The sequence below is a fragment of the Cornus florida genome, unplaced genomic scaffold (assembly GCF_030987335.1).
Source record: "Cornus florida cultivar Cherokee Brave unplaced genomic scaffold, ASM3098733v1 CherokeeBrave_3.0.0_Hap2_Chr08, whole genome shotgun sequence".
In the NCBI taxonomy this organism is placed as follows: Eukaryota; Viridiplantae; Streptophyta; class Magnoliopsida; order Cornales; family Cornaceae; genus Cornus; species Cornus florida.
Window position 1 is genome coordinate 39,773,535 of NW_026775578.1, and position 21,356 is coordinate 39,794,890.

At 31.1% G+C, this 21,356-nt stretch overlaps 1 protein-coding gene across 1 annotated transcript; it reads left to right on the forward strand.

Annotated features, from left to right (window-relative positions):
* Positions 1-12,250: 12,250 nt before the first annotated feature.
* Positions 12,251-13,038, forward strand: LOC132271416 (arabinogalactan protein 13-like). The gene has a single exon (XM_059772786.1). The coding sequence runs from the start codon at positions 12,395-12,397 to the stop codon at positions 12,572-12,574; it is 180 nt and encodes a 59-aa protein (XP_059628769.1). The 5' UTR covers positions 12,251-12,394; the 3' UTR covers positions 12,575-13,038.
* Positions 13,039-21,356: the final 8,318 nt, after the last annotated feature.

The window sequence follows — 21,356 nt, forward strand, 5'->3', positions numbered from 1 at the left end:
TCTCTTTTACTCCGGCTATCATACCATAAAGTCTCTCTCTTATCAGTTATCCACCTCTCAAATTATTATTATTATTATTATTTTTTGGGACCCACTCAAATTAATTACCAACAAACATTACCCATCACCATTTTCAACCCAATTAATATTCATTAACCATATTTCAATATAATTTTCTCTATCTCTCTATATATTGGACATACAGCCAATATGTAATTCTGTCTCTGGCTCAAAACTCATATTCTCTCTTTCTACTACTCAGACCCTGTTCAACTCGATTCTCCATGAGACTTCTCTTTCAAAAATTATTTTCATGACTGGTTAATCCCAATTCTCTATCTCTGAACATAGTTCCCTTTTCTAAAACTCACCTTCTCTGCTAATCTCTCTCTTGCAACTTATTGATACTCACTATTTTTAGGACGCATCCACGCATATAGAAGACATCTCCGGTACGTGGGACGTCATAATCACAAACTTTATCAAGCATTAATGGTGGAAATGGAAGTTGATTATGAATGTTGAAGTTCAATTGTAATTGTTTCAGTAAGTAAGTGAATCACCCAAATACGGACTGATATTTATTAAAAATTCCTTAAATTTCCATCATCCAAATAACCACCATCACCCAACCACATACTCATGTTAAAATTTGATAGAGGCCATAGAGACAGACAAACAGAAGAATTAGAAGCATTTTTTTGGTTACACAGAACTAAAAATCAGAAAATTATAGAAAAATTCTATTTGATTCAATTTTTTTAAATTTGTTTTCTAAAAACTCGATTATAAAAAAATAGGTTTTCATATGACTAGCTTTTATAGTTTTTTGAAACAGTTTTATGTTTTTCGAGTTTTTGAAAACTGTTTACAGAGTTATAGACCAAACAGACCCTGTTATTTTTTTAAAATAAAAAACTGTTTTAAAAAACTCATAAAACTGTTCTCTACTATTTTTAGATAACTATATGTGATATTTCTTTAAAAATAATTTTATAACTGAGTTTTTATAAAATAAATTTTAAAAAACTGAAACAAGTACAAATTTCATATAATTTTCTGATAGTTACAAATCATACAAGCCTGAATAACTGGTAGCTTCATGTCAGGTGCACCTGCAAAAGACCAACAATGTGTCACTAAAAAAATATGAAGAGTAGCCACAAACCATTTGTAGCGGCAATACATTTGATAGATTACTTGAAATTGAGTAAGGCATTTAATATTCTATAGCATTAAGCCTATGCCTTCTCATTTCACCAACTCTTGTGATGTGATATTGGGACAATGGGGCCCAGCTGTTGTGATACAAGTCCTAATATCAAGCTATGAACTTTGTACATGTTAGTTAAGATGTCATAGGGACCATCTTGTATGAGGAATTTTCAACCAAGGAAGCCCATTTCCCTTGTGCAAATAAAACCACTAGCAATTAATTCCTTGTTTGTTATTATTCCTATTTTTTATATATCAGTTGTTTAAAATTTCAAAAAAAAAAATTAATTAATTCCTTGTTTGGTATCACATGGGGACCATATATAAATCATTATATTATTTGAGGTTTGCTTATAATATCAACATGTTTGTTGACACATACCAGGAGAGGTCTGAAATTGTCCAAGTTAAATGTGATTCTACAATCTCCATCCTAGGGCCTCTTCCTCTTCTTGGCAGGAAATCCCTAGTTTAAATAAATTGAAAAAAGAGGGGAAAAAATTGAGGAAATAAGGAACATGAACTTGATCTTCAGTTCAAGGTTCAATAGATATCTCTTGAACTTAGGTCAAGGTTAAGTCTATTCTCTTTCTAGTGATGGACAGTTAAATGTACTAATTTATTTATCTAATTTATTGCACTAATTTTTTTTTTTTTTTTTTTTTTTCTCCCTCTATAAGTTAGGGATATTTCTCCTTCACTTTTATTTACTAGTATTTTTATTACTTTCCAATTTCAAGCCCAGAACAATGAAGCGCAAATAAAAGTTTAAGTTCAAAAAACCCATTTGAAGCCCAAAGCTTGGGAGGCTCATAGATCAGACATTATCTAGTGGCCTAATTGATAGAGTGTCCAACTCTATAAGTGAGTGTGGTCATGTTCGAATTTCCCTTGACCTAATTTGCAAAAAATAAAAATAAAAATAAAAAATAAAAAAGAGGCTCGTAGACTATTTTTGCAAGGCTTGTGAGATGGGCATGGCATCACTTGACCAATTAATAATTTTTTTTAATTATATTGGAATAATCATTAATATTTTAGTGTTTGATTGGATAAATTTAAAATTTAAAATGAAATGAATTTCAAATTGAATTTTTAAAAATCTGATGACAAATAAATTAAATTAACAACATAATATTCTTCTATAATTTTTTTATTTTATAAAAGTGGCGACAATGATGGTGAAGGTGGAAGGGCAGTGGTGGTGTTAGAAGGTGGTGGTGTTAGAAGGAGGCGGTGGTAGCAGAGGAGGAAGGCGATGATTATGGTAATGGAAGGCAACTGTTATGTAGGTGACAGTGGTAGAACCCGGTGGAAACACAACAAGAACTGTGTTTAGCTAAGCTTATCACAAAGATATTTTTTTGTTTCTTTATCTTTTAGAATGAAAATTAGAATTAATTACAATAAATAAAAAAATGGCATTGATTTTGTGAGTAAATTAAATCATTTTTACATGAAGTTGAGTAGAATGATGATGGTGTGACTTATTGTTTTGCGTGAGTCTTGATTATAAAACTATTTTAGAATTAGGAGTTGCATTGATAAAAGATGGGATTAATTGGGAGATATTATTAAAAAAAAATTAAAATTTGAGATGTTGGAGAAAATTAAAATCTAAATTTTTCCTATTTTGATATTTTTCTTATTTCATGTTATTTAACCATCTTGACAGAGTATGAGGGAGGAAAAACACAAAAATTAAAATAAAGTCAGGTTTTCATCAAGTTTTGTTGTGGGTGAGAAGGTAGAAAATATTAATCAAAGTAGTTTCAGGACATATAATCACAAATGGTGTACTATAAAAAAAAAAACTAGTATAGAACACGGGATATGGGTAGAGTGTCATATTAAATGTCATAATGATTTCATAAAGAAAATGTTTGGAATAGTCCAATAGAAATAAAAATGACATTTTGTTTATAAATTGATTGATTTGTTTAAATTGATTGATTTGTTTAGTCAGTTTAATTTTTTGCATAATTAGTTATTAAATGCAATTAGACAAAGAGAATTTACTTTAAACAGTCCACCAACATTTAGTTGGTGCAAGAATGGAGATTTGTGTCACTGTGCAGTTGAAACTGACCCTGTTGATAGCTTCTGACCCTATTGATAGCTTCACCTACTGGTCCCCTCTTTTCTCCTGCTATCTCCTGCTACCATACCAAAACTCTATCTCTTACCTCTACTCAAATTAAATTTGTTTTTGGGACCGACTCAAATTAATTACCAACAAACATTACTCACAAAATCAAACACTAAAATGATAATGATTTTGCCATTAATAAAAAATGTCATTGATTTTTTGAGTAAATTAAATCATTTTTACATGAAGTTGAGCAGCATAATGGTGGTGTGACTTCTTGTTTTGCATAAGTGTTTATTATAAGACTATTTTAGAATTAGGAGTTACATTCATAAAAGATAAAAGATGACATTTAATTGGAGATACTATCAAAAAATGAAATTTTGAAATATAGGAGAAAATTGAAATGTAAATGTTTTATACTTTTACTGGTATTTTTCTCATCACAATTATTTCTCTATCTCGATCCCTTGTTTGTGTATATTCTAATGTTTTATTTTGTTATTGTTTATTACGAAACAGAAAAAACACCAAAATAAAAATAAAGTAGGATTTCATGAAGTTTTATTTCGAATGAGAATGTAAAAAACATTGATCAAAAATAGTTACAGTTAGATATTGAGACATGGTGTGCTTTAAAAAACTCTTTTATTATTTTATTTTAAGTAAAATTGAGGGTGGAGTATCATATTAAATCCATAGTGATTTCTTAACGAAACTGTGTCCAATAATCAAATAGAAACAAAAGTCACACTTGGTTTATAAATCAATTAATTAATTGGCTTTAGTGTTTTTGCGTTATTAGTTATTATATGCTATTAGACCGAGAGAATTTAGAGACATATATATGGCCATAAAATTGGTCAATGTCTTTTAGGGATGGCAATTTGATCCGTATGTGATTACCCGCCTCGTCTCATGCCCATTTTAGCAATTTTGGAAGACCGCGCGGGTTTGATGCAAGGACAAGGAGATGTCGTCCTGCCCCACCCGTTTAAATAATTAAATTACTTAAATACCCTTATTTCATACGTATATATTTATATATTAAGGACTCTCTATAACAATATTAAAGTAACAAATGAATTTGATTAGAAAGAAGTTACAATAATGAGAACTAAAGATGAGGAAAAAAAAAAAAAGTAAATTTATTTCAACATTAAATAAATTATGATTTTAAAAAGGCAGGACGGATATTCAATAAGGTAAAACTATTAAACGGTTGCAAGAATGGAATGAAATATATCCCGTTTTTGCAATTTTGGAATGGGACGGAGAAGGGAGTCAAACCCATCCCTGTTGCCTTCCCTAGGACTCTCCCCTCATTCGTTGCCTGGTTACTTTAAACAGTACACTTGCTGCAACAATGGAGATTTCTCACTGTCCGATTGAAACTGAACCCTCGTGCTCTCTTCTCCAGCTGTCATACCAAAAGTCTCTCTCTTATCCCAACTCAAATTTTTTTAAATAAAAAATTTCGGACCCACTCATATTAATTACCAAACAACACTTTCATGACTGGTTAATCCCAATTCTCTATTTCTTAACATTGTTCCCTTTCTAAAACACCGTCAAGTTCGTAAAAATTCTCGTTGGCGGTTATATATGGTCAAAAAATTTAGTTATGAAAGAAAAATTTTTGCTTGTTTATATTCTTTTTCTATTAGATGCCGAGAATTCCTTGTACCGCGTTTGACCAATTGGGATATTTGGAAACAATATTTTTATTTTATTATTTCTTCATTCTAAATTCGAAGTGAATTCTGATTCTATTTTTGTATTCTTTCTAGATTCAAGGACTAACCACGGAATCACAAATAAAAAACAGTATCTTCCCTACTAATCTCTCTCTTGCATCCTACCGATACTCACTATTTTTAGAATGTATCCACGCAAATAGGAGACAACTCCAATACGTGGGACGTCGCAATCACAAACTCTGTCACTCCTTAATGGTGGGAATTGAAGTTTGATTATGAATGTTGAAGTTTAATTATTTGAGGAAGTTAGTGAATTCACCCAAATAATCTTTATTAAAAATTCCTGAAATTTCCATCGTCCAAGTAACCACCATCACCCAACCACATATTCATGTTAAAAAATTGATAGAGTCGAAAGAGACAGACAAACAGAAGAATTAGAAACAATTTTTTGGTTACAGAGAACTAAAAATCAGAAAATTATAAAAAAAAAGCTTCGCTTGATTTAATTTTTTGAAAATTATTTTTTAAAAATTTAGTTATAAAAAAACTTATTTTCTGAGTTATTGAAAACTGTTTACAATGTTATAAATCAAGCATACCCTATCATTTTTTAAATATAAAAAATTGTTCTAAAAAACTCATAAAACTGTTCTCAAAACTTAAAAAACTGAAAAATGTTTTCAGATAACTATATTTAATATTTCTCTGAAAACAGTTTTATAACCGAGTTTTTATCAATAAAAAAATTTGAACCAAGTAAAATTTTTTTGTAAATTTTTCTTACAAATTATGCGGACCTTAAGTAACTCGTACCTTCGTGTCAACTGCACCAACAAAAGACCAACAATGCGTTCTCATTTCCCCAGCTCTTGTGATGTGAACTGGGGACAATGAGGCCCAGCTGGTGTGATATACAAGTCATCCTAATATCAGGCTAAGGACTTGGGCATGTTAGTTAAGATGTCATAGGGACCATCTTGTATGAGGAATTTTCAACCAAGGAAGCCCATTTCTCTTGTGCAAATAGAACCACTAGCAATTAATTCCGTGGTTGGTATCATATGGGGACCATATGTAAATCATTATATTATTTGAGGCTTGCTTATAGTATCAACATGTTTGTTGACACATACCAGAAGAGGTCTGAAATTGTCCAAGTTAAATCTGGTTCTACAAGCTCCATCCTAGGGCCTCTTCCTCTTCTTGGCAGGAAAGCCCTAGTTTAAATAAATTGAAAAAAGAGGGGAAAAAAATGGAGGAAATAAGGAACTTGAAATTGATCTTCAGTTCAAGCTTCAATAGATATCTCTTGAACTTAAGTTATGGTTGCGTTTATTCTCTTCCTAGTGTCGGACCGTCAAATGCACTAATTTATTTATCTAATTTATTAAAATACCCTCAAGTTGTTATAGTTAATGACTGTAGCACCATGTGTATGTGTAAGAGAAAAAAGATGGACGGAGGAAAATATGAGAATTTCAATTTATTCAGTACATGACATTAGTAAAATTCGTCATTGACTTGTATTGACTGTAATAGAAAGAATTTTCGTGTATGTTAGTTTCATATTTAGGAGATGTTTGAGTAATTTCTTAAATCATAGGAGAAATGTCTGTAATTATGGCAAACTATAGAAGATGTTTGTATAATTTATCCCAAAAAACGAAAGAAGGCAAAGCAAAGTATATCCATTGTACACATGCCAGCACAATATATATAAATTCCTAAACAAAACATATGAGGTTCATCTTCCACCTCCCCCAAGCAACTTACAACTCATCACCTCACATTTCCTAACAAAACAAGAAAATCTAACCATAAAACTAGGTATAGTATTACAATTACAAGTGTGTGTGTCACATTAGAAACACTTTTAAGCTGTCAAACAACAAATTAATGTCAAAAACCAAGGAAACTACCTAGATGCTATCAATGAATAGAATTCAAGTTATGATTAGATAGTGTACCCTTAAAATCTTGTTCTTGTGGAATGATGGACATGCCTTGCTTGTTAACTTGGACTTTGCTTGCTGTTAATTTGCACCATGAACTAATTGGGGTCCACATTGGATGGCCTAACCATGGACCTACAGAGATGTTTCCATTGCCATTTGATCACGAAAAAGAAAAGCAAAATGATGAAAACACATGAATTGGTCTTACCTACGTAGTAGGAGCCCTTCTTTTTGACAATGCTGCTTTTTAAAGGTCTTATTTTGGGTCATTTTATTGGCCACCATGTTTGTTCAAAAGATGAAGACTTTTTCCCACTTTGTATTGTGAAGTGGCACCTAGTGGTTTGCTTAAAATTTAAATTTTATTCTTAACGGTCAACTGGCTGTTGGAAGTAATAAATAAATTTTATTTATTTTAATTGATAATAATTAATTTCAATATTATTCTTGACGAACTTGGATACCCTCCCGTTGAGAATCGAGGTCATGTGATCTTGTCATGTGTCTCAAAACTATAACGTTTTGAGGTACAACAATTCACCATTATTATAATCTTTCAAAAAATAATAAACTTACCATTATTATATTTATTTTGTTTCATCTCTCTATTTTCCCCTCCCTCTAACAATGGCCATCACCCAACCCCTCTCAACCTCCTACCACCACCCTCTCTACACCAACCACCATTTTCATAGACGCATATACCTTGGTAAGGCTATGTGGAAAAAAATCAATATATCCACGTGAAATTCTTTTGTTGAAAATCCTTTAATTTTTTTAATTAATTTTCGTAAAATTAATTTATTTTGAAGGCTAATTAATATTCTAAAAACAAAATAGATTATATAAAAAAATATATAAATACCACCTTAATTAATTTTAAGTGATTGACCAATAGTACCTCAAAACGTAAATTTTGAAACACATAATAGGTCATGTGATTTTCATTTCCACCACGGTAGGGATCCGGATGCTTCTCTTGACATATTAGGTGTCAATCAAAATTAGAAAACAATCCTGTACTATTGTACTCCAACCACTTTCTTTTGAGGGAATTGTGATTGATTCTGTTTCATCCAATCAAATTAAGTGAAGTTGACTAGGTGCTTTGAGTGTCCAGAGTAAAATTTGGTAAATTTTTTTACGATATTTAGTTATTTACTAAAGCTTTTCCCGATTTTTCTTTCCTAAATTTTAGCATAGCTTTTTAAGAAAAAAATATAGAATTAGGGAAAAGTAAAAGTTCCCATCAATGGTGTCTTTTAGTTGAATTTGAATTGAAATTTCGGAATTACCAAAGGTTGGTTTTGTTAGATAGAAATTAACAGTCAAAAGTGAAAGAAATAAAAATAAAATTTTCATTCAATTAGCATGAAATCATAATAAGATAATAATAAAATTATTATTTTATAGTTTGCATAGTTTATAACTTACCATAAAAGATATAAATATATATTTCTCAAAAAACCAATATTTTCCAATTTTTTTTGTAGGAAAAATTATGAAAAAGTTCGGTAATTATAGAAAGTTACTTTCTCACAAAAAAAAAAAAATTTCTAATATCCAAATTCTTAAAAAGTCAACTAAAAAAAAAAACCTTTTACAAAGTCTAAAAAAAAATTAATTTATGTCTATTTCTATCTAACCAAATTGAGCCAAAGTGTAAATACACATCAAAGGGTATATAATCTAGTGGTATGACCTCTCCATTCTCAAATGAGGAGAGGATTTCAGCACAGCATGGTGAAAAAGTATGTGTGAGTGGGGTGTGACCGTGTGAGTTAATTATTATTACTTTTTCATATAAAACAAAAAAAAATTGTAGCCCTCATTGCTCATAGAAATTATTTTATGATGTGGTATTATATTGTTTTGGCCAATCACAATCTCACACAAATAAATGTATCAGCATAGGAGCAAATCCATCAATGAAATGTAATAATGAAACTTGGAGATGAATGAGAAAGGGGAAAAAAAATATAGAGCATTGGAAATGATGTGCAAGGCAAGTGGATGTAGACTTTCTACCAAACTCAATTGGTCCAAATTTGGCGATTCTTATAGCCATCACTATGTGCAGGCTAAGTCACAAAAAACATCAAAACAGTTAGGATTGCCTTGTCAATTGAATTTGAAGCAAAAGCTTTTCAAATTTGTAATTTTTTTGTTGATGTGGACTGAAAGAGTAAAATCTTACTTAATTCTAGGCAATGAGTTGAAAATCGAATTTTGAATCAAAGCTATTATTATCAAGCATGGGTGCATGACATGATACCTTTTTTTTTTTCGGAAGTTGCATGACATGATACCTTGTGAGCCCTCTAATATATATATATCATGTCATGCACCCATGCTTGATAATATATATATATATATATATATATATATATATATAATTATTCAAGGGAAGGTGATATTTTTTAGTATATGTGACATAACAATGGATGTAATATAACAAGGAGTGAAATGAATAGAGGGCTCACAAGGTATCATGTCATGCGCTCATGCTTGATATACATTTATTTTAAAGAGAGTACTTACCTGAACACTCACCTGAACGTAGACTTTGCCAAACAAATCGATTGGATACGTCGGTGCAATTATCATTTTTCACATATAAAATACTTGTAAACACTTCAAATGCACCAAATACTTTGTGAATATCATGATAATTTGCAAAAAAATAGAGCTTTCAAACAAAATTATCCTTGTAAGTTTGTCATCTTTTTAGTTTTGAGTAAAGATGGAAAAGTTCAATAATTGAACAAATTATATTAATTTCATGTGAGTATGAGTTGATGTTATCTTGATGTTAATTCTCAATCACATAAATCAGTCCAAAATAACTCTCCTGTTTGGAATTTTTTACAGTTTAAAAACAATTGTGTTTAGATGTGATTGGTAAAAACGCTTTTAATGATTACCAAATTTAGTTAGCGCTTTTAATGATTACCAAATTTAGTTCAGTAGAGCGTTTGAATGAAGCTAGAATGTTGTTTATATGTGTTCGGTAAAAACGCATTTAATGATTACCAAATTTAGCTCAATAGAGCGTTTGAATGAAGTTAGAGTGTTAAGTTAGCTGATGTTGAATATTTTAGGTAACTATTCTTTATTAGCTAATTATGTCTTTTTTTATTTTTTATAAGGATAATTACATTCATTCTATAAAAAAGTTGTTATTATCAAATATGGTAACAACTTATTAAAGGATACTATTGTAAAATTAGCAATATAAACATTTAAAAAATATTGTTACAAAATAAATTAAAAAATAATTTAATTGTGAAAAATACTTATTATAATATGTTACCAAATATCTAACGTGCTTTTTTAACTTACCATAATTTTTTTGACAGCTCTATTAATAAAATTACTTTTTTTTTATTCAAACGGGTTATCGAACTCCAATTCATTCAACCTTTGTTTTTTAAAACAATGTAACAATATTCTCTAGTAAGTACGTTCCAAATCTACACCCTTTTTAGCATCTATAGCCTTATGAAATTTAAAAAGGGACTGATATTCGCATTCCCGATTATATATTCTCATACTTCTAGATGATTTTTTTTAATAAACAGAACGATAAAATTACCTTTCAAACAATTGTGTTATTAATCTCTCTCTTTCAAAGAAGGAAATTAAGGGGGAAAATCAAATTTCCTTTTGAAAATACAAATTCATTACGGTGATTAATATAATATAATCATTATTAATGTGATTATGTACATCTTCCAAAAAAAAGCAAAGCATGTCACTTGAACACATGCTAGCACCAATAGATTCCTAAACAGAACATGTGAGGTCCATCTTCCACCTTCCCCAGTCACCTTACAACTCATCACCTCACACTCCTAACAAAACAAGAAAATTACAATTACATACCATGTGTATTATTATAAAAGTGTAAAAGTTTGAACAAAATTACACACAAATAGTTCTTTTAGCATTTATTATTTTGATTTTCCTAAAACTCATTTGTCGACGATCGGACACTGACTTTGAATATGAAAAGTCAATAATGTATTTATATTATAATTATATAAAATAAAAAAAATTATCATTTTATAAAATTTGATCAACAGGTCTCCAGAAAAGAAAACGACAGATCTCAAGAAAGGTACCAAGGGCATTATGGCCCAGTGATATCTCCTCTAAGTTAACTCTTAAAGTAGATGGTGAAGGTTCAAGTCTCTAAAAAAATAAAGTGTGGTCCGTGAGTTGTGTGTGAATTTCTTGCCTATGACAATAATAATAATAATTATTATTATTATTATTATTATAAATCAATAAAAGGTCAAAAAGTAATAAATGCTAACTGATCTATTAGGTGTAATTTGGCCAAATTACATGAAAATCAGTGTAATATACTTTATGATAAATTGAAAAATGCTATAGTTGACTAATTTTGATTTGTGATATTTGGTTACTTTTGTGTGTTTTAAAAGTAAATTTTTTAATATAAAAATATCTTAATATAGGAAAGAGAAAAATAAAAATAAAAAACTTATAATAACTTGAATTCAACTCTCACTGTCGTGGTCTGTGAGTTGAACACCTTTTTTACTAAATTTTTAAATAATTAAAACTACAAGTTACAATTTTACTGAATGAGTGACCTGTTTCTCGTGAATAAAAATCATAATTTATATAACTCATTTAAAAAAATATTTAATTGTATTTTAATTTAATATTTTTTTATTAAGAATATATAGTAATTAAAAAATATAGAGAATACAGAAGATAATATATTTATATGAAAAATATTAGTAGAAAAAGATTATGGTAATTATTCGTAATAATATATTATTAAAATAGATGATATTAATATATTTTGAATTATCGTCGACATCAAATTCAAGACCAGATCTTCGATTTTAATTCGAGATGCACTGCTTATATAAATTACATGCACTGCTTATATAAATTACATATCATACATCACATGTATTATTTATAAATTAATACTCCATGTATGATTAGTGTGAACTGTGTGATCAGTGTCTGAAAAACCAAAAGAAGAAGAAAACACAAAAAAAAAAAAAAAAAAAAAAAAAAAAAAAAAAAAAAGTGAAACAGTTGTGGAGAGACAGTTGTGGAGAGAAGAGCAAAAGGTGGTGACCCACAAAGACCTTGGTTGGGACAGCTGAATGGCAACTATTTCCAACGACACCCTGTCATTTCACGGGCACTCTAACGTTCCTCTGGGCAGCTACCCGTAAAATCCCTCTCTCTCTCTCTCTAAAACCGCTCTCTCTCTCTCCTCCCCTTTATAAACCCCCCACCCCACCCTTACCCTCACACTGTCTTTGCAATTCCTCTCTCTAGCTATAGAATCTAAATCTCTTCTGAGGAATAGCATACTTGCTCTCTCTCTATATCTCTCTTTCTTCTATACACATATATACAGTCAAAGAGATTAAATAGAGAAAATGGAGGCATTGAAGATGAAGCTTTTCGCTGCCGTGGTAGTGATGTTGATGGCCGTCTCCGCCGTCCAGAGCGTGGCCGCCGCCGATGCTCCTGCGCCCAGCCCCATGTCTGACGCCACCGTCTTCGTCCCCACGGCCATCGCCTCCCTAGCCGCCCTCGCCTTCGGACTCCTCCTCTGAAGTGTCAGCCCCCATGAATTGACAGCGAAGACTTCTCCTCTTCTCTGTCTCCATACCCCCTCACTTTCTCTCTCTCTAGATCATCTGAGAGGGAGAAAGTGAGGACATGGGTTGCGATTTTATTTATATTTATATTTATTTTCGTTTTATTTTTTAATATGCTTAATTTATTTTTGTTATTACTAGTGTTGGTGTGGAGTTTGGGATTTGTTTGGGTGTGATTGATGTGTTGGGTATGTTTTATGTGACCCTCTCTCTCTCTCTCTCTGTGTTTTATGTATATGTAAAATGAGGTGGTCTTATAGATTAGGCTAATAATAGAGGAGAGAGAGAGAGTGGGAGAGGGAGGGATTTGATGTGGTGTTGTGTAGATGTTGTTTCGCTGCACCAGCAGTGGTTGATTTCATCTTCTTTACTTGCTCATCCATTCTTTGTAATAAATTGACTCTGGTTCTTTTTCCTTATTTATTTATTTATTTATTTTCAATCTTTAAATAGGGGGTCACAATGATTAATCAGTCTCGGTTCGGTAAAAACGCTCGACTCTAGTTCAAACACAATTCCTAAACAAGCCAATTAGATTTTGCTCATTTGTTAGGTTTATTATTATGATTTATAAAATTATTGTTTATTTTAGTGATGGTCACATCTGGATACAATAATTGTGATCCATTTAAAACCGTGAATTCAATTTATTTATTTATTTATTTTGTTCAAATTTGATTGGACGGAAGCAGAATAGGGTTTCACAATAGGCCATTTGGGTCTGGTTGTGGTGGGGTTTGAGGGACACTAATAGTGATTTGGGTCCGTCGACAGTGAAATGTGGACCAGTGTCTATTTACGGTACTTAATTGATATTTTGTCTGTGAAATCAGAAAGACTATTCTAGGTGGGACAAACAAAAATTGTCTAAAATTATTAGTTGGTTTTTGTTTGAATATATTTCTTTAAAAATAATAATAATAATAATCTATTTTTAAATACTCTAAGCCATTCATGTTTGGATGAATTATGAAAGAAATGATAATAGGAAATGATTGTAGTATTTTTGTTTGGAAAATATAGAGGAGAAAAGAGAAAAAAAATTAAATTGCTATATTTATTCTAAATGTTATAAGAGGGTAGTTTTGGTGTTATGAAAATACTATTATTTATTCATTGTTATTTTCCTTCAAATCTTTTTATTTTTGAAAGAATATCACATGAGAGTTTTGAATAGATAATTATTTCTCCACATCTTTTTAAATTCTTTATTTTTTCTTCATTAAAAACTACCCAAACATAATTTTTAAAATTCTTCTTTTCTTTCCAAATCGCTCAATCAAACAATTATGTTCAAATTAACATAAATAAATAATATAGCCCGCAATAGGGACCGTACTTTCCATACCTCCATTGGCAATTTGGCACTTAAACTTGATTGTGACAGTATTTGACTTTAATTCTTTGTAGGTTGAGAGTGTCTCAAATAAGGTTTTTAAGAATAAGAAGATATAATGCAAAAGTAAAAGTTTCAACGGTCCATTTAAGAACCGAAAAAGTGAATCCGAGACAAGTCAATGTGAATAACCAGGTTCGTCCCCGATTTGTATGCAAGATTGAACTTCGCAAGATTGCACTTGGACGAGCGTGTTGGAGTTTGTGTGGCTTCATTGGATTGTTTGAGCAACAACATTGTGATCTAGTGCATTCTGGTCTTCTATTTTGACTTCCGACTTGGATTTTGAGGTTGGTTTTGACTCATTGATTTATTGTCTAAAATCTGAACAGTTGACGGATCATATGTTTTTGGAACTTGGTGGTGATTTTATTACATTTGCTAAGTCTGTGAAACTTCATTAAATTGATCTTGGGGTTAAGCGCATGATATTGAGACGACAATCGTATTCTTTAATATTTCAGAGTGTCTTCATAGTTTTGATTGGACGGGATGGTTATACCAAAAACTCTATATGTTCAAATTGGGCTAATAAATAAGTTGGCACAACTTTTAAATTACCTAGTAGTAAATATATTAATTTACATTTCCAACAAAAGCACAACTTTTAAATTAATAAATATATTAATTAACATTTCCAACAAAGTAATAACATAAAAATATAATATAATATATATATATATATATATTTTATCTATATATAAAAATTAAAAAGTACATGTAAATTCACCCCACTTCAAATTTTTAATTATTTCATCATACTCAGGTGCTACCAAATCCACACATTTCCCAAGTTCGGCGAACAGGTTGGTAAGTAACATTATAAAAAGTAAAGGAACTAATGTAAAATATTCACAAATTTAAATAAAATAAAATAAAAAAGAAAAAGAAAAAAGAAAAATTGAATTTACCCCTCTTATTATGTTAATTCAAAATTGTGAATGTGTGTGCTTGTCATTTATTTACTCGCGGAAAGAAATGAAAATAAGAAAGCGAAACTTCCTAGTGGGGTGACTTTAGGGAAGGGAGAGGCAAAAAAGCACACACCTGCATGCACACAGTGGAGGCTATTGGGCCAGAAAGTGGTTGGTCAGGGTAGCTTTGCTGTGTGCTATCACTTGAAGATGAGTGGGACCCTACAATCACTGCCACCCATGTTACTTTGCTTCTGTTTTTTTTTTCACATTAATTATTTATTTATTGTAATGATTATTATAACTATCCTTATGTCCAATTATAGTGTCCTTAGTGATTAAAATTTACAATATTATAAATGGAAGAAAGTTCTAATTAGTGGAACTCAGGTTAGTTAAGAGAGTTAAATAAAAAGAAGAGAAGAGACGGAGACAGCCCTAAGGGGTTATGAGACATGTTTGTGGACACCACAGATCTTTGGGTTTTTTTTTTTTTTTTTTTTATAGATAGGTAGATTTTAAAATTTGCCAAAAAGCATATTTATATATTCAAATATATACTTTGTTTTCAATAAATTATCTTATAATAATAACACAAGCAATCAGATCACTCATGTATGTAGATTTTTTTTTTTTAGTGATACTCATGACGAACATTTGCAGTGAATTGCTTAACTGAGTAATTTTTAATTGACTATTTATACTAAATATAACTAAGTGAACTAATCGGTGCAAGAATCATTTCCAGAACATGCATTTGCATCTTAATTTTGAAAGTTAAAAACATTAAAGAAAATGATAATATTGATGAGGTATATTAACTCTTAAGACAAAGAATTTGTTAATTGTGGCAAGTTTTACTATCATTAATTTTAGAAGAAGATATTTCCAAAGTTTATCACTTTCTTTACATATATCTACACACATATTATTATATGTATACATATTTTTGGACTTAAAAAAAAAAAAAAAAACCTGGAAAATAAAAGAGCTACAAGGTCAACTTTTAAATAGTTGAAAATGACATTAGAACATTTTAATTGACTTGATTTAACAATTATATTCTGCTAATCAAAATGACCAAAGATATTTTCTAATGATTATGGCTTTCTTTATATATATCGTATGTGTCTTTTCCAATTACTTCCAGTCATTATCATAAGAAGTGTATTAACTGTTAAATCAAGGCAATTAAAATGCAGCCATTGTCATTTTCAACTATCTAAAACTTGAGCTTGCAGTACTTTGATTGAATTTATTTTCCAGTACTTCATTTAAATGCAAATACATGTATACAAACATATATTTTTTGGCCTACTTGCATTATACCCTTATGTACTATCAAAAAGTTGCAAAATATCAACTTTTTTTTTTCTTCTTGCAAAAACACTCTCAATTTATCAAAAGTTACAAATTATCCCCTTTGAGGCACGAAAGTTAAAATATATTTGGTATCAAAGTGGTCACATACTTCTCATTTATAAAATCAATTATAAATAATAAAATGGCCATGGATAAGTGTACTTTTGTCAAAATAATTAATATATGTGTCATGTGAATTGCACGTGACCCACTTTAACAACATAACTCCAATTTCCATGCCATAGAGGGTAATTTACAATTTTTAATAAATTAAGGGTGTTTTATTGCCAAAAAAGTGTAGTATATGAGTATTTTGCTAACTTTTTAATACTCCGTATTACATAGAAGTGCACTTTGGCCCGTAGATCTCTTGCTGACTAGTGAATAAGAAATTTTACTTAATGATGAGCAAGAAATCATTACTAATATATATATAATATATACTTTTATATAAATACAGTCTGATACCTCTGACTTTGAGACACTATATCATTTTTTATTAATATTTTGCATTTTAAAAAAATCTAGGATTGCTATAAGAGGTTAGGTATTCGAGTTTGATTGAAATTTTCGGCAAAAAAATAAAATCTAAGGACTGAAAAGTAAATTCAACCTAGAGCTATAATTTTATTTATTATTATTATTATTTTTCTGGGCAACAACCAAGAGCTACAAGTTCAAATCTTTGATTGTTGAAAACGACATTAGAACTAATTGCCTTGATTTAACCAAAATGAATGAAGATATTTTCAGAGATTATGCTTTCTTTATATATATATATATATATATATATATATATATATATACATATATTTGCACTTAACAAAACAAAGTACTGGAAAATAAATTCAACCAAGCGCCCCAAGCTCAAGATTTAGGTAGTGAAAACGACATTAGAAGCATTTTAATTGCCTTGATTTTGCATTTATGCACTTCTAATGATAAAGACTGAAAGTAAATTGAAGAGATGCATAATACAAAGTCTTTCTTTATATATATACACACATATACATATACAGGTGGATTAGGGGTTGATGTTGTAGGAATTGGCGGAATTTGACTCCTCAACTACGTGGAGTAGTCCTACCAACAAGAAGAGACTTTTCCCCCATATATATATATATAGTTGTTCAAGTGCCTTTAGGGGTACACTTGTAATATCTCAGTGCAAGAGTATATCAGGATCCTTACATCTGATTTTTTTTTTTTTTTGATAAGTAAGAAATTCATTGAAAGCGAATCCTTACATCTGCATTTGCTGCCAAAGGGGAAGCCAAACAAATATATCAGATGATTTACCGTTATTGGGTGTATGCACTTATAGTGAATCTGACATAGACCATTGAAGAGATCAAGAATGACCCTCCCTTTAAGTTCCTATCACTTTGGTCTATGATTCGCAGTCGCGGTATCAGTCACGATAACGGTCACGATCAAGGTGTAATGAATTCGGACGAATATTGGTGTAAATCGATCGAATTGGGCAGTTCATGGGAGTATATAACAATATCGGATCCTTGAAAAAATATTACGAACCAAACAATACGTCGCGTATCGACCGATATAACAAATCATGCTTTGACCATAACAAAATGACATTGTTAAGCTTGAGGTGTGTCAAATAAGAATTATGGCCCAATACATAAATAAAGAACTTCCTTAACTTGGGCAAGTACAATGAGAATCAATTATAAGTTCTTCGTTGGTACAGTGTAGGAAGACCTAGTTACATTCTAAACGGCTCACTAGTCGAACCATTATTAACATGTTACGAGCTTGGAGTGTAAGCTAAAGTAAGTAAAGGTAAAGCAGGGTTACAAGCTAGACTAAGAAATCATGTAGATGTATTGAACTGTAGAGCTAAGTTACACATGAATGTAAAAGTAAGTCTAGATGGCTCGGCCGAATGGATGTATGAAAAGCAGATGTATCGATGCCGGATCTTGATCCCTTCATAGGGAGGTACTATTTATAATGCTAGAAATCATGGGTCCTCAACTGGATGTGTGCCACAAAGATGACCATGATGGTCTTGTGGTAAAGGCCACTCTTGAACTTGAGGCGTTATTCTTGGACTAACATGGATGTGACCTTCTAGGTATGCCTGGAACTGAAGTGACGGGTTGGGAATGATTATCTAGTTGCAGGCACTTGAGTGCTACTTTTGAAGTCACTTCGCCCAGTACAGTTGTCGCCTAAAGGACAGAAGTTGGTGACTCCGTCCGATGATTATCACTTACTCCATCCGGCCCTCACTAATTTGTGTGTTATGCTTAGCCAAAGATGTCGGGCGGGGAACTAGACAGGTCATGCTTCTTCTATATTTCAGCTGACTTGAACCTAGCTATTCAAACCAGCTATTCGTTTCGTCATGCCTAGGTGACCAAGTGCCCATTTTGCGTGCGAACAATACGGAAGTTATTTGCTTAATACGTACATACTCACAGCATTGTTTTCAATAGGTTTCGAACTCTTAACCTTTTTTTAAAGTGAAGAGCTTCATCATACCATTTTAACTAATACCTACATAGCAGTCCTTTTTTTTTTTCGGAAATAGTATCGGGCCTCTTAGAGCACCTTATAATCCACCATCGGAGACATGCAATCATCCCGTCCGACATATCACCAAGCAATTATCAAAAAAATTCTCTAGAATGACCCCAAATGGATTCAAGGAATGCTTCTTTCGTTGCTGATGGTGACAGTCACCATGTCAAAACCCTCACCAAAAGTTCTTGTTTTTCTAAAGCATTTTATTCACTTTCTGTTCTTTGCTCTAATTTCACAAAAGCATAATTGAGATTGTTCTTTTAACATTACCTCTCCTCACTAATTTGCAAATCGAAACCCTAAATTCTTAGTCCCGCTCTTAATTCGGGATTTTTTTTTAAATAAAATTTATAATCCAGGATAAGTTCCTGATTAAGTAACTTAACGTGCTTGAACTAATCATAATCAGGTTGATGTTAAAAGCAAGGCAACATCATGTTTGTACTATTCCTTTTTCCTTATACTTGATGCATACAGCAGCATACTTAACAACATTTATTAAGAATAATGTAATGATAATATATACTAATATATATATATATATGTTCAGGAGTAGAAAATTACTATATATAGTTTTCCTACTTTTCCTACCACAAATAATATATGTATACATATTCATAAGCATTCATACTGCCTTAAATCTAACTCCGACTTTCGCTGTTGTTCTTGCTAGTGAAACAGAGTGTTTGCTTAGGAAGAGGTTGTAGGATTGGCAGGGGAGGTAAAAGTGGAGGGAAGAGCTCCTCTGTTTGGTAGATGGGAAAGTGAGAAGCAAAAGGCAGAGAGCATACTCCTCTCTTTTTCTTTCTCTTTTTTCTTTTTCCTGTTTCCACTCACAAGTGGTAAATGACTTTTCTGTCCCCTAAAATTTTGAATTTTTTTTTTCTTCTATATAATGATATAATGATTAAATTACTCAATAATCGTTCCTTTCTTTTTCATTTCCTTCCTACTCAACCATATAATACAAGAGAGAGAGGCTAAGAATTCCTGCCAAACAGATCATTGCGGTGAGAACCTTGTTTTTTCATGATAAATAATTACTCACTAAGCATTCTTTTCTCTCTCATTCCCTTCCTAGTTAACCAAACAATACTAAAGAAAGGCTAATAATTCCTCCATTCCTACCAAACAGATGAATAGGGTGTGAACCTTTTGTTTTTTAGTTAAAGAATAGGGTGTGAACCTTGTTAGTACATTCTTTCACTAAGCTAGGTCAAATGACAGCTACACCTTCTGCTTTTTAGCTTTTCAGTGCTCCCTATTGCTGAAACCAAGGTACCAAGATTTATTTTATCAAAATCCCACACGCGCGCATATAAATATTAAAGTTATACCATCTCTATTATTTAAACTTTTAAAGCAAATGGTTGTTAACAACGAACTTAACCTTTCAGATTAGATGGTCAAACATGATATTAGAGTAGATGGTCAAACATGATTTTAGAGCCAAATGTCTCTAGTTTAAACTTCACCCTCACCCCTAATAATTAAAAATTAAAACACTTGTTGGACTAAAAAAAAAACTATATGTGAAAGGCATGTTGAATGATTTAAATATTAAAGTTACACCGTCTCTAACAATTTAAACTTTTAGAATAGATGGTTGTTAACAATATATATACACATCAGCAATAGGACTATGAAATTTATCTAATTATTAATTTTTATTTTAAACCTATTTTTTAGACTTGAATCATATCAACAATCATCATGCATTGTGAATAATTACATACTGGAACAAGAGATCATTATTGTGCGTGTGTGTGTGTGTGTGTGTGATATATCAAACAAAGAAGAATATACTTTCTAACTCATAATTTGTATTCATGTGACTGATAGGAGAAAGGACAGAAAAACTGGGGAAATACATGGAGATAACAAATGGCACTTCACATCATATGCGCTTGGCACATGGAAGTCTAGGGAAAGGCAAAACACACACACACACACAATCAGCAGCAAGAGTTGAAGAATGGTTGAACTTTGTCCATATGCTATATCTGCTGCACTTGGGCATGGATGGGGGGACCTCCAATAACTACCACCCATGTTACTTTTGCTTCTTTAATTATTGATTACTATCATCATAAATGTTGTCCTCACTCAATTATCAATACTTACAAATTTAGTTTACAATACTTAGATGCTAGCTAGAACTAGAAGACATGTGAGATTGCCAACAACAACAAACACCATAGGAAATGAATTGTTTTATTGATACTTCTGTTAGTGGAAGCACAGGTGAGTTCTGGAATTAAAGCAATAGCAGATAGAAAAAGGTCTAATTCAACAGTAATAACCAGATCACTAAATTATATATTTGGGAGAAAATTTATATTTTTTTTTCAAATTCTTTGGGTACAATGTTGTCAACTACTCTCTGTCTCACACACATCTAGTTTCATAATATATGCCCATGGAATGATTTAATCATGAATTATGCAATATCTAAGTCTTGATAGAATATATAAATCCTTTTCTTACTAGTTCCTAGTTGTGAAATATTCTCTTC

Excerpts from the sequence above, each read along its gene's own strand:
- LOC132271416 (XM_059772786.1), top strand. The coding sequence starts at position 12,395 with ATGGAGGCATTGAAGATGAAGCTTTTCGCTGCCGTGGTAGTGATGTTG.